The sequence below is a fragment of the Pan paniscus genome, chromosome 11 (genome assembly GCF_029289425.2).
Source record: "Pan paniscus chromosome 11, NHGRI_mPanPan1-v2.0_pri, whole genome shotgun sequence".
NCBI classification, from domain to species: domain Eukaryota; kingdom Metazoa; phylum Chordata; class Mammalia; order Primates; family Hominidae; genus Pan; species Pan paniscus.
In genome coordinates, this window is record NC_073260.2 from 84,715,129 (window position 1) to 84,729,827 (window position 14,699).

General features: G+C 33.7%; 1 protein-coding gene across 9 annotated transcripts in view; it reads right to left on the reverse strand.

Moving 5' to 3' along the window:
- AGTPBP1 (ATP/GTP binding carboxypeptidase 1) overlaps nucleotides 1-14,699 on the reverse strand; it is a 195,882-nt gene that overhangs the window by 34,098 nt on the left and 147,085 nt on the right. For all 9 annotated transcript variants that reach the window (XM_034967480.3, XM_034967478.3, XM_034967479.2 and 6 more), the window contains 5 exons: nucleotides 11,951-12,095; nucleotides 8,923-9,076; nucleotides 7,691-7,871; nucleotides 6,224-6,353; nucleotides 4,856-4,987 (listed from right to left, as the gene is read on the reverse strand). In XM_034967480.3, coding sequence (XP_034823371.2) covers nucleotides 4,856-4,987; nucleotides 6,224-6,353; nucleotides 7,691-7,871; nucleotides 8,923-9,076; nucleotides 11,951-12,095 — 742 coding nt within the window. The remainder of the gene's footprint in view (nucleotides 1-4,855; nucleotides 4,988-6,223; nucleotides 6,354-7,690; nucleotides 7,872-8,922; nucleotides 9,077-11,950; nucleotides 12,096-14,699) is intronic.

Consider the following 14,699-nt stretch of genomic DNA (forward strand, 5'->3'; position numbering starts at 1 on the left):
TCACCTGGCAAAGATGATAGTACAATGTAATAAGGGTGTGGAAAAACAGTACTATCGTTCATGGTATTTGGTAGTATCAATTTGCACAATCTTTATGAAGGACAATTTGGCAATACTTATTAAATGACTATCAACAGAGACTACTAAGTAAATAAATTTGGGTACAGTCTACAAAAATAACAAAAATGCACAATGGAAATCTTATCTGACTATTTAAAAGACTGAGACAGATTCAGACATGATGATCTGGAAAGATGATCAATAAATATTGTCATGGGAAAAAGTTGCTATGTAGTGTTTAAAAAACATTAAAAGACAAAAACTGCATATGCTACATGCATATCTATACGGATGTACTCAGAGGCAAGTCTCACAATATACATGGTAAAACTGTCTAGTATTAAGAGAATGACTAGGAAAAGATAACTTTCACTTACCCCTTTATATAAATCTGGAGTGTTTCCCCATTTTTTATATAATTCTAATCATTTTATTTATTTGGGAAAGGGGAAGAAGAGACAGGGCACCCAGAAAGAAGATGTGCTTTGAAGTTCTGCTAAGAGCTGCAGTAGGTTACCGAAAATGTCTTTTGGAAAATAACCTAGGGCGCTTGTTTAGGCATAACCATAGGAAGAGAGGCACTGTGACAAAATGGAAAGCACGCAGGACTTAAAGCAACACAGCTCATTTCAGTCCTAGGCACACCATATTTTGGCCAAGGCCTCAAGCATGTCAACTGACTCAGATGTCTTAGTGGACTTATTTGTACAGTAGCAATGATAATCCCTACCTACATCACAGAGCTTTGTGAGGCTCGCACAGAAAATTCATATGAAGGCTATAAGCGCAATACTAAAAGCTATAAGCACAATACAAATACGGTAATATAATTGTTAGATGTTGGTCTATAGTTATAATTAATTCATCCATCCATTCAACAAATATTTACTTAATGCCTACTAAGAATCAGGGATACTCAGTCAACCAAATAAACAAAAGTCCTCATTTACATTATTGTTAGTCATCTCATTCAGGAATGATGATCTACTATCCACAATATTTACCAATATTAAAACGTCCTTAAAAAGCTAATAGTTTTGTGGAAGCTAAATTACATATTTCCATAGCATCATATGCTATGACGTTCACCTTATTGGAAGGATGCTATGATGTTCCCCTTATTGGAAGCAAATACATGATTTAACTTCAATAAAAAAATCCATTATGTTCCAAATTCCAAAATTTTTTGAATGTCAACATGATGCTCAAAGGAAATGCTCGTTGGAGCATTTTGGATTTCAGATTTTGGGATTAGGAATGCTCGAACCAGCAAATATAATACAAATATTCCAAGAAAGAAAAAAATCTGATATCTAAAACACTTCTAGTCCCAAGCATTTTAGATAAGGGACACTTAACCTGTAATAATAAAGATTTGTTTTGTAAACCTTTTATTTTAAGCTAATTTTAAACTTAGAGAAAAGTTGCAAAAACAGTACAAAGAATTTTCATTTTTCTGTCACCCTTAACGTTAATATCTTAACCATAGTTCAGTGTCAGAACCAAAAAATTAGAATTGATGCAATACTATTGATAGACCTTATTCAAATTTCATCAGTTTTTCTACTGCTGGGTTTCAGGATCCTATCCAGAATCTCACATTGCATTTAGTTATTGTTCCTCTTTAGCTTCCTGCAGTCTGTAACAGTTCCTCAGTCTTATAACTTAAATCATCTTGACACTTTTGAAGAGTATTGATTAGTTATTTTTTCAAATGACAATTTAGGCTGGGCGCGATGGCTCATACCCATAATTCCAGTACTTTGGGAGGCCGAGGCAGGCGGATCATTTGATGTCAGGATTTCGAGACCAGCCTGGCCAACATGGTGAAATCCCATCTCTACTAAAAATACAAAAAATATTAGCTAGGAGTGGTGGTGGGCACCTGTAATCCCAGCTACTTGGGAGGCTGAAGCAGGACAATCACTTGAACCAGGGAGACGGAGGCTGCAGTGAGCCGAGATCGTGCCACTACACTCCGGCCTGGGTGACAGAGTGAGACTCCATCTCAAAAAAAAAAGACACTCCATTTATATGTCATAATTTGTTGTATTTTCCCGCAAAAACATAAACACTTGCACTAAAAGGACAAAGCAGTACTATGATTTATCATCAGAAACATAGCATTTATGTGTATTAGTGCATCTTTTCCCAAACCATCTGCAAAAAAAAAGGTTCCATGGTATGGTAGTCACCATCAAAAATGTCTTAATCACCAGAATCTAGGAATGTTACTTTACATGGCAAAAGGGGCTGTCCAGATTTGAGTCAATTAAGAATCTGAGATACTAAGATTATCCTGGATTATTTTAGTGGCCCTTACCATCACAAGGGCTCTCATAAGGGAAAGGGGAAGGCAGCGGAAGGAGAGAAGGAGATGTGACAATGGAAGCAGAGGTCAGATTTGATTCCTGGCTGAAAGGGACCATGATGCAAGGAACACAGACATGCTAGGGGTGTGGAGAACAAGGAAACAATTCTACCACACGGCCTCAAAAATTAATGTAGTTGATGACACTGATTTTAACCCAGTGAGCGCTACCTTCGACTTCTAATCTGCAGAACTGTAAGTCCATCAATTTGTTTTGCTATGTTTGTGGTAGTCTGCTATAACAGCAATAGGAACTAATATGATTATAAAATTATGGGAAATACTCCACTTTCACACACATGCACACACACCCACATGCACACCTGCCCTACAACCCTGGAAATGTAAGAAGCTTACATTTCCTAAAGAAAAGAAACAAAGTTGACTGTGTCTAATGCAATTACCTGACGTAACTAATTACACAACTACTGGTGAGGGGAGGTGTGTGTGTAACACCTGTTAACATCTTGAGAAATGAAATTTGGGTGCTTTATTTACTCTAATTAAAGCATCATCTTACATTTCCTTTCACAACAAAATTCAAAAAATTAATCAAATAAAGAAATCTGAGACAAGATAATTTTAATGAAAAAAACTGAGACCAAAGAGAGTTCATTTTATCTCTTACAATGGAAAAACTGTTTTGCATTTACCTTCCCACATGTCTGTCTGCCATTCATCCATCAACCCACCTAACAACAAATATTTATTGAGTACTTATTATGAATAAAGTATTGTGCTATATAGTGGCAATGTTGTCAAAATGAGCAAATCAGACATCGTTGCTAGGCATGTGGAGCTTACTACCTATTATAAAGAGAAACCCATTAATCAAATAACATAGAAAACCTTACAATTACAATTCTTAAGTGCTATGAAGGAGAGAGAATCCTATAGATGTATGATCTGATTTCGTTCTGGGGACTAAGTGAGAATTCCCTGAGAAGTGAAGTATGATCCAAGCAGAAACGACTGGGTGAGGCAATGGTGGCAACGATGGTGCTGTTCCAGAGAGCAGCCTGGGGAAGGCTCTGTGCATGTGCTCTTCATCTAGCTTTCTCCCATTCTCTGGGCCTCTCACTAGTCTCATTTTCTTATCTTTTTTTATGTGGGTCTCAACTAAATATTCCCCTTTTCTATATCACTGAGCTCTGCTAATCTACTTGGTTTCCTTTATTTAATGCAGTCTAACCTAATAAAACTCTATTTTCTGAAGGTCGTGTGGCAGAAATATTTGTTGACTGTTAACATGTTGGGCATTTTACACACATTCTTGGGCTCTCCCTCCACCTTTATCCTGGGCTTTGTCTCTCTCTTGAACTTAATTTCTGCATGCCTTCCTCTTTCACATATTCCTTTATTTTGGCAAGAATGTTTTCCAGTAGCTTCCACAGAAAGGCTATTTGTGAGGTAAATTTTTGAGACTTTAAATGTCTGAGAACATCCTTTTTTATTCTCACACTTGCTGATAGTTAGAATGGGGTATGAAATTTAGAGGTTGGAAATCTAGTTGAGAATTGTGAAGGCTTTGCTCCACAAAGTTTTGCTTCCAGTTTTGCTACTATGAAATGTGATGCCATTCTTACATGTAATCCTTTGTAGAAGAATCTGAAAAATTTGTAGAAATTTTTTCTGAAAAAAAATCAATAGCTTTCCTATCTACCATCAATGATCAACTGGGGGCAGGAAGGTATGTGGGGAAAAATTCCATTCCCAACTGCAACAAACTTCATAAAGTATTTGTGAAGAAATCTAACAAACATTTCACACCTAGGTGAAGAAATTTTATACTTTATCAAATATAAAAGACTTGACTAAATAGACACATAGGCAATGGTCACAGATAGCAATGTTACATATTATTATAATAATTCTCTCCAACTTTAAATTCAAGGCAGCTCTAATGCAAACTCCAACAAAGTTTATCCACAAATGGATCCTAAAATTCACAAGTACAGAGAAAAAAAGAGTCAAAGCAATTTTTAAAAGAACAAGAAAGGAAAATTTGCCCTACATGATATCAATATTAATTATAAGCCTACAGTAATGAAAACAATGTTGTATGCAAAGAGATAGAAACAAGAATGGGTATAATAATAGCCTTGCAATACATCCATATATACAAAATAAGGTATGTAACAGATGGCATCATCAAATTGACAGAAGAAGGAGGTACTATCGAGTTAATAGTGCAAGCCAACTGGTATTCACAGAGAAAACAGAATTAGATCCCCACATCTCACACAAAAATTAATTCCAAATAGATGAAAAATATAAACATGAAAAACTTTTAAAATGAAAAATCTGAAACAAAAATGGCAAAATGTCAATATTTATTGAATGTGAGTAGTTCATATATGTTCTTTTCTGTACTTTTAGGCATGTTTGAAATTCAAAAACTTATGAATCATCTGTAATAATTACCCTGTATCCCGTATCCTCCACAACATCACATGAAGTTGCATTATCATTGGTATGCCACACTGTCTCTTTGATGCTGCAACCATACATAAATACATTCTTCTTTCGGGAATGGCCATGATAATCACAATAAACCTTGAAAATATATATTTTAAAAATTAAAAGACTTCAAGTTCATATGTTGCTAAGTAAAGGTAGTTAATTAATATCAAGCCAATAAACATGTAGGTCTGTGCTCCTTGGTATTTTTATTGTAAAAGAACCACCATTTAACAATTAGAACCAACAAAAGTAATAACTAATTTGGGAAAGGATCTATAATTAATTCTAGAATTGCCAAATCCTTTCAAGGTCCTATATCATCTTTGTATTTACTATTCACCGTTTAAGAAATAACACATTCCATTATAGTTCAAATCTACAGTTGTGGTGATTGCTGCCCCAAATGGTTGTAAAAACATTTACCTAATTTGGCCTGGAGCGGTGGCTCATGCCTGTAATCCCAGCACTTTGGGAAGCCAAGGCGGGTGGATCACCAGAGGCCAGCATTTCGACGCCAGCCTGACCAACATGGTAAAACCCCGTCTCTACCAAAAATACAAAAATTAACTGGGCGTGGCTGTGGGCACCTGTAATTCCAGCTACTTGGGAGGCTGAGGCAAGAGAATTGCTTGAACGTGGGAGGCAGAGGTTGCAGTGAGCCGAGGTTGCACTCCAGCCTGGGCAACAAGAGCAAAACTCCATCTCGAAAAAAAAAAAAAATTAAAAACAAAGAATAACAACAAACAAGAAAATGCTCCTATAAAAAAACACCATTAAGAAGGGTATGGTTTTAATTTAAGTGCATCATTTAAAAAATAAATAAAAACAAAGGACATGTCAATTTTACTCCTCTGCAAAGTTTTTCTATCTTTCCTAAAGAAAGATTAAATAATATACACATTAATATAACAGGAACATTCTAATCAAAAGCTGGTGAGAACAGAAGGAGCGTATGTATACAGTCCAGTCCAGTCATGCCTGTACTACATTTCCCGTGTGTGTAGTAGAGACTTAACAGCTTCAGAGCTGACTAGAGAACTCAGAAATAAGCTTCTAGTTTGAGAATTTGGAAGATACATATGGTTACCTTAGTATTGTTCAAACAGTGAAGTTAAATATCTAAAAGTTACAACCAAGAGTTATCAATATTCATAACGAAAAAGGAAAAAATAGAAGGCTTATGAGAATTACAAACATTCAACCTTATAAAATTAAGACAACTAACATAATGCATTAATTTGACCTCATGATTATCACACAAGTGCTTGATAATTAAAAATGACATTTTATCTTTGACTATCCCAAGTAAAAACAAGTATTGCTACTTACCAAGGGTAAACGCTTCACTGCAGCCAAGTATTGCAACAGCCCCTTAGCATGGTAAATTGTAGGATGTAAATCCGGATTTGGACTTTGCCACTGCCTATTCAAATCCTCTCCACTTAAAGAACAGCGATGACTACATGTACATAAACACAAAGACAGAAAAACACTGGTACCCATAAACCCTTATATACATTTCTTAAACCCTTATATACATATCTGATTTAACTTTATGCTTCTATTCCACTAAGCATTTCAAATAGGTATAGATGGTAAGCTCAACCAAATGCATACTATATTCATTAAGTAAACATTTATTGAGTATTTGCTATGTGCAAGATTTTGTGTCACATGCATTTAACTGTGGTAAGTTTTCAGATTCATAATCAAAATTTTCAAAGTATAGAAAAAATTCTTAACTCCAAGGCTTTCTTCCATATTTTATAAAAATGTATTAATAATCACATTTTCCATTCTGATTACATAATAATCATTTGTTATGTTAGCATGCTATATCTTGACTTCATCAATTAAAGTGCTAACTAGGTGCTTCTTCTGAGAAAGACAAGTATATGAAAAGTATACATTGTTGTAAAACATCAAATACCTTTTTGTTTATTTACGGGTACTAAGTAGTAATGCTATCATGCAAATAAGCAGATAATCATAAAGTGATGATAAATATAAATAGAATTCTAACTGGTCAATATATTTCTCAATTAAAATAGACAACATTTTAGTTCCATAACCATAACATATTAACTAAGAAGAAATTCTATATTTTAAAAATTCAGTAATTTCCTAAAATACGAGAAATATTCATGCTACTTTCACTGAAGTAAGACATGTTATCCTCATCTTTGGAGATACTCATGACAACTATACTAAATCCCATCTTTCAGAGTGGCACTACAGAGACCTTGTCAAATTACCAGGATAAATTTACTGTACTAACTATATGCAGCCTCCTCTTACAAAGTAATTATCTTCCACTATTCCCCCTCTAAAGAACTCCTGTCAAAAACCAGACCTCCTCATATCAAGAAGAGGTTAGCAGATGGGGCTAACATTCCAAGAGATCCCAGAAGAGTCTTAATCTTAGAACAATCTAGGTTCATGCCACTAACAAAAAAAAAAATAAAGGAATATGAGAGGTATGAGTTAACCTTTCTTACAACCTGACATTGTGATTTTTCTAAAACAATTCAAGCATTTTATGAAAGCATATTCCCATGGATACAGAATAGGGCACTAGGCCCTATAAAATAAACAAATATAAAATCAATAATTTCATATCGCTAATAGTATCCAAAATGTATTTTCATTTAAAAGTTTATCTTAATTTCCCATCAAAAATTTCTTTATTCTAGAAAAATCACTAAGTTTGTTAACCTGGACATTGTTATTTCAACAAGTTTATACAGGACAACCACAATGGTCTCGAATATATTCTACAACTATTGCTTAACTTACTTTCCATTGATGACACCATCTGGATTTAACATAGGGACAATTTTAAAAATATAAGATTCTCGTAAGCTCTGAGCAGTGGGGTTATTGCTCATGAGATATTCCAACGTTCCTTTCATAACCCAACTTGCATTAGTTTCTCCAGGATGTACCCGAGCAGACAAGAAAACGTAAGGGCGATTTCCTAAAGTACACATAAAATCTCAAATTAAAATGAACAGCTACTAAAAGTTTGTATATTTTACTTTGGGGCTTTAGAAATGTCTCTAACTCAATTGTGAATTCTAATATAAATTAATAGAACCCAATGGTGCATCCTACAAGCACTGCACTAGGCCCTATAAAATAAACAAATATAAAATCAATAAAACCATATCCCGAAGGAGCTCATAATAGGACATAAAACAGTAAGTAGTATTTGATCCACTTATTCATTTCCCAATGACTAATTTAACATGTAAAATTCGTTATTTAATATAATGTTAATTTTATAAAGAACAAGCACTTGGGGGAAGTTTAAAATATAAAACTATTTTTTCATAAAATCATAGGGAAAAGAAATAAAATATAATTTCAGCCCTGTCTTACAGTTGCTCTGATAAGCATAGAGAAACAAGTTTATCTGCTCAGAGATTTAGCCCCCAAAATTTCACTACACATTTAGATATACAAGTCTACAAAACAATCATTCAGCTTACCACTCATATTTTCGATACACAATAAGCTCTGTTTCCTGAAAATACTTTGCCTTCTTATCAAAATTGAAAGTTTTATTTTTATTACTACAGCTGTACATTTGAGGCAATTTAAAAAAATATAAATGGCAGGGAAAAATGAATAACTATTCTGTGCTAGCTACCAAAACAATTGATAGGTTTCTGGTTGTTTTATTTACAAGTAAAATCAGTCCATTTCTAAATTGATTAATACTATTACACGACCTCTTAAAATAATTCATTGTATTCTACTTTGAATACAATTTCTAAGGATAAGAACTAAACGACAGTGGTAGCAAAAGAGACCTCAGAGAACATCTCATGTAGCCCCTTATTTTCAGGATAAGGAAATTGAGGCCCAGAGGTGGGCTCATGGCTAGCTAGACAATAGCAGGGCCAAGACTAGAGCCCAAGTCTTCTGATGTCTGTTCCTATTATCATTTCCATTATAAAATACGGTTAAAGCAAATCAAAGTAGGTGAGAATGACTGCTATTGTGAGTTGGGAAGACAAACTTACTGAAATGGCAGATATGTTCATAATAATTAGACTCTGGCATTGCTGTTATAGTCACCAAGGGGCAGCTGTTTCCAGACAGGGTTTCACATAACACATCTTTCCGAAAATAGATTTGCTGAGGATTGTGTGCTGATTCCAATTTTTGAAGATGCATCTTGATAAAAATTTTAAAACAAAATATACAATCACTTAAAAAGTCCCTATGGTATACAGAAATAATGCATCCAGATCTCCACATAACTAGAAGTGAATCAGATTCTTAACCCCTTATCCAAAACCCTCAGGGCCAGATGTAGCCTAAACATCAGTGTTTGGAAAACCTGAAACAGGCAATATATTGTTTAAATCATTAATTATGCAGCACCACCAATAGGGTCGGGGTAGCAATCTGTAATACACTCATTATTTGTGCAGCAAAACATATGAAGAATCACCCTAAGTAGAATCAATATTCTAAATAAACTCAGGTCAGGCTTTGCCTCCAAATGAGTTCCAAAAAACCTTTTGGTTTTCAAAGCCTTTTGAGTTTTGAAATTGTGAGTGATAATAGACCTGTAACAGCAACAATCTAAAATTTGAAAAATAAAAATTATATAGTACAATTTTAACAATTTATTTTCCTGATTTCAAGATTAATACGGGTTTGTTGTAAAATGCCTGAAAGACAGCAAAAAAATTACAAAGAAAAAAATTTTTTTAAGTTTTAAAAATTTAAAACATCTACAATTGCACCACCTAGATTACTACTAACACAATGTATGTAAGCAAAACCATGATTACAGACTTTTATAATCTGATTTTATCACTTAAAAATTTATACATACACATAAACATATACATTCCTAATTATGAATACTATACCACATCATTAAATATGTTAAATGTGTATTTTTTGAAAACACAAGTTTTAATGGTCTTATTATGTGGTTATACCAAAAATAAATTGTTCAATCCCCCATTTTTTAGATATTCAGTTGGTTTTCAAACTTCTGCCTATGTTCTTTCACAAATCACTATTGACTGAGTGGTCACTATTTTCCAGAAACTGTACAGGGCATTGGGGATACAACAATGAATAAATGAACCCTACCCTAGGGAAAATAGAGAGTGCTGTGAGAGCCTGTAATAAGGGGAGGGGAGCCTAGCCAAGTCTGGGCAGTGAGGAAAGGTCTTCTACAGAAAACTACATTTAAATGAAACTCCAAAGGATGAGTCAAGAGAGCAGAGATGAGTACTGCAGGCAGAGGGAAAAATATTAGGAAGACCAGAGGACAGAACAGGGCATTTCAAAGAATTCAGTAAGATTCATTACAGCTACAAAGGTGAGAAACAAAGAATCTGACACAGAATGAAGGGCCTGGTAGACAGGTCTTTCCCAAAGCATAGTATACATACCACTGGTAATTGAGATAACTAAGTGATATGTAGATAACCATTTTAAAAGTTTAATAGGTATATATTTTATGTGAATCAGAAATAAGTCTAGCACATTAAATCTTTCATGCATTTCACAGATATTAACTGAGGATGAGGATACAATTTAAATGATTTCATGGATATTAATTGAGGATGAGGATACACTTTAAAGAGTAATATATTTTAAAGTCTATTTAAAGATAAATAAATAATACTTCAAATAGTAAGTGGATATGGCAAAAAAAAAAATGGGGAGTACTAGAAAAAGGACAGGGTGAATCATGGTAAGAATTTTAGACTTCACACAAAGGGCAAGGGAAATCACTAAAGAGTTTTAAGCAGGGTATTTTATGATAAGATTAGCTATAAAAGAACCCTCTGGCTACAGTCCGGGGTTTGTGGGGTGGCAGCGGGCACTAATGAAGAGCAAAGGGGTCAAAACTGAATCCTAGGACACTAGTTACAAAGAGGTTGGCAGAAGGCCACGTGAGAAACGATGGTCATGCCTGGAAAACATCATGGTAGGGGGATTGAAAGAAAGCAGGAGAATTCAAAATATATTAAAAGGCACAATCAGTAAAGAACAATAACATAAAACCAGGCAAATAAAAATAGTGAAAATATATATTTATGTGCATTCTTATTTGTTTTCCTAGGATAAATTACCCAAAAGTAAACTACTAAGCACAGAAAGATATATGAACATTGTACCTTTATGGTAGGTTGTAACCTTTCTTAAAGTACAGTAAGCCTCATTTAATGCTGTCAGCCTCATTTAGTCTTCTTAGGTTTGATATCTCTTCTGCTCTACGGACTATGTTTTTCTTTCATTTTCTCCTCTCTAATAATTTGGGAGCTTGTTTCTAATTAGAGTGTTCCAATTTCTTTATTCGTAAATTGATCACACCTTCATGATCTTTGACCATTAGAATAGATATTCTGTTCTGAGAATAAATCTACCACAGTCGATATTTAATTACTAGACTTTGTTTGTTTAGTTTTGGTTTTTAGTTTCATTTTGCTAATATTCAAAATCTCAAAAGGTTTCACACAAAACAACTCTTATACCCTAGATTCTTAAAAATCTGGATCTAGGTCTCCATAATAAAACCATTTCCTTCAGAAAAAGATCTCAATTTTTCCTTCAAAAACACTCAAATTGCATCCACATTTTTTTAATATTCTATTTTCTATGAGATTCTGGTTAAACATGCAGAAATCTCACCTGGTTAAAAATTGTAAATCATGGAATCTTAGCTTAGAGAACTGTGGATTTCAACAAAAGATGGGAAGTAAAAATCATGTCAAAGTTTCTTAATATTTCTATTAAAAAAAATAAGAGCTACATTCCCATTTTACTCCTCAAGAAATACTGTAGTATTTTCCAAAATCTTCAACACTAAACCCTTTTCTTATGTTATATTTAACTAAACTTAATTTTCCTTGTTAGAATATTTAACTAAACTCAATTAGTATAATTATCCTTATGTTAGAATATTTAACTAAACTCAATTATTATCATTATCCGTATGTTAGAATATTTAACTAAACTCAATTTTCTTCCATTATCTTATACCTATCCATATAATACAATTTAATTTAGAGTTCTTACCTGTAAAGTTGAATACGTATATGGATAGTGATAAGCAAAGTAGCAAACATCATCTTTATGTGGAAAATTGACAGTAAATGTAATTGTATAGTAGGATTTTCCCTTTTGCCCACCTGCAGCAACTGAACTTCTTGAGAAATGATTTCTGCAATAAAAACGCATAAAACATGTTCATTTCATCCACACGAAAACTGATTTTCCTTGTTACTTTTATTAAATAGAACTTCAGGGAAAAAAGAAAAACCCGAGTCTGTAAAAAGTGTAACTTAAATACCCTATTTTAAAAAAACTTAGTACTAATAAAGCAGTAAACTATTATTAGCCAATGACATTACATAACTTTTCACTTCTGAATTTACTAATTAAATGAGCTAATACTCTTCACGTCAAAAAAATTTTTAGAACCCCATTCTTTGACATCCATACACATTACTGAATCTAGAAAATGATCATCAATGGCTACTACAATCAAGAGAGGAAAGCTTGATGGACACCTTTACGTGGATGGATCAGGCTACAAGACCTGGGTTCACTAATCAATCTTAAGATTACAAAAAGAGAAACAATCAGAGATGATGTTGTTTCCTGATGTGATGCAATGGGAATTCACTGCACCACCTATTAAGTATTCTTGCCAAAACCAAACCTGAAGTTGATCAAGCTTCTAGATCTAACTAACAGTTTATAGGAAATTGGTGAAACAGAAGCACTTGTTAACACCACAGGGATGCAATCCAATAAAATCCAAATGTGAAAAACCCTACATGACAATCCAGCTTCTTTAGCGAATGAATGAGAAATTTAAAAAAAGAGAAAAGGGAAGCCTATAAATTAACACAGACTTAAGGAACATGTCAACAAAAATCAAAAGCAATGTGTGATCCTTGGCTGGATTCTGATTAAATAAAACTATAAAACACCATTTAGAGGCAATCGGGGAAGTCTGAACATTGGATATTTCATCACAGTAAGAAATTTTCTTAATCTTTCTGTGTTGTGATAATCGCATTGTAGTTAAGATTGTCTTAAACAGCCTTTGTCTTTTAGAAATACGTATGTAAGTATGTACGGATAAAATACGGTATCCGAAAATGGACTTAAAAATTCATTGTGGAAGTATGAGTAAAAGTATAGATAAACAAAACTCACCATGTGTTGATAATTGTTGATACTGGGTGATGAATACATGGGGCCTCATTATCTTATTATCTGTTTTTGTAAATGTTTGAAGATTTCCATAATAAAGTTTTTAAAACTATACATTACCTTCCAGACTCGAAATACTGCTGACATATGCTGACTTAAAGATGCTCTAACAACTTAATTTCTAAAATTCTGAATCACCTTGTATTATTTAAGCCATGAAATGAAGAAAAACCAGGGCCTATACGTTATTTTTTCATGCGCATAAATGTTCAAAGTATTTTCAAATTGATATAGTCTTCATTAACTTATGCATAGTATCTTAAATAGATACCCAATGACAGAGTGCTAAGGATTAACAAAAATTCAAAACAAGTTCAAAAACTAGTCCTTGCCAACTCTTTTCCCTCAAAAGTTTAACATTTAATTGGAGAGGTATTTATACTACCACATTACAGCTATATGGCAGTTTCTAGTTTATAAACCAGTGAAACATATATTATTTCATATAATGGTGAAAAGCAGTTTTATTCCATTTTATAGAGAAGACAAACAAGCATCACAGGACTTAGCTGACATGAAAAGTTATGGCACAATGCAAAAACAGATTTTAATCTTTATCATCTAAATTTCAGGCCAGGCACTTTTGTTCATGCCTGTAATCTCAGCACTTTGGGAGGCTGAGGCAGAGGGATCGCAACATGGTGAAAACCCAGTCTCTACAAAAAATACAAAATTAGCCGGTTCACAACTGTAGTCCCAGCTACTCAGGAAGCTGAGGTGAGAGGATCACTTGAGCCTGGGAGTGATGATAAGCTCTTGAGGCTGCAGTGAGCCGGACTGCACCATTGCTTTCCAGCCTGGGCAACAGGGCAAGACTGTGTTTAAAAAAAAAATTAAAATTAAAATAAATAAACATACCTCAGGCTTCAGGAAAACAACTAGAATAGAGTCTTACATAGAAAGTGGTTAATAAATGTTTGTTGAATTGAACTCCACTTCCAGATCAGGAAGTAGTAGCCAAAAGAAAAGACAGAACCTAAATTAAAAATATAAAAATCTTTGCCATCACCCCTTACACAGAATAGAACAACTTGTCCTGCTATGATCATTCATTTTGCAACGTGAAAAAGCATTCATTGATTGACAATTTCTAATGTGACAACATAAAGAAGCATGAAAGTAAGAATGCTTTTTGAAAAACATTGTTTCATTCTTTAAAAGTCTAAATAATTCTAAAATCTAGCCAAGCACTGCTCAGATAGTTTCACCCAACTTTATGAGAAAGAGACAAGTGATGAAAGACTATTTTTATATTAGTCTACCATTAAAAGAAATACAAGATGTATTATGGTGCAGATGAATTACATATTACCTTTACTTCTGTTTCTCATTTATTTGCTATTCATTTTGCTAATAAGAGTAAGGGAGAAATCTTACTGAGATGAATTCCAAGGAAGATTTTGTTTCCCAGAAAGTAGGAGTACTTAACACCAAGTTTTTTCCAAAGCCATGTCAAAACAGTTTAATTTTAGAAGCCTTCTTCTAATTGATAAAACTAAAAAACAAGGGCATTAGTGCCAGTAAAGCACAATCTAAAAAGTCA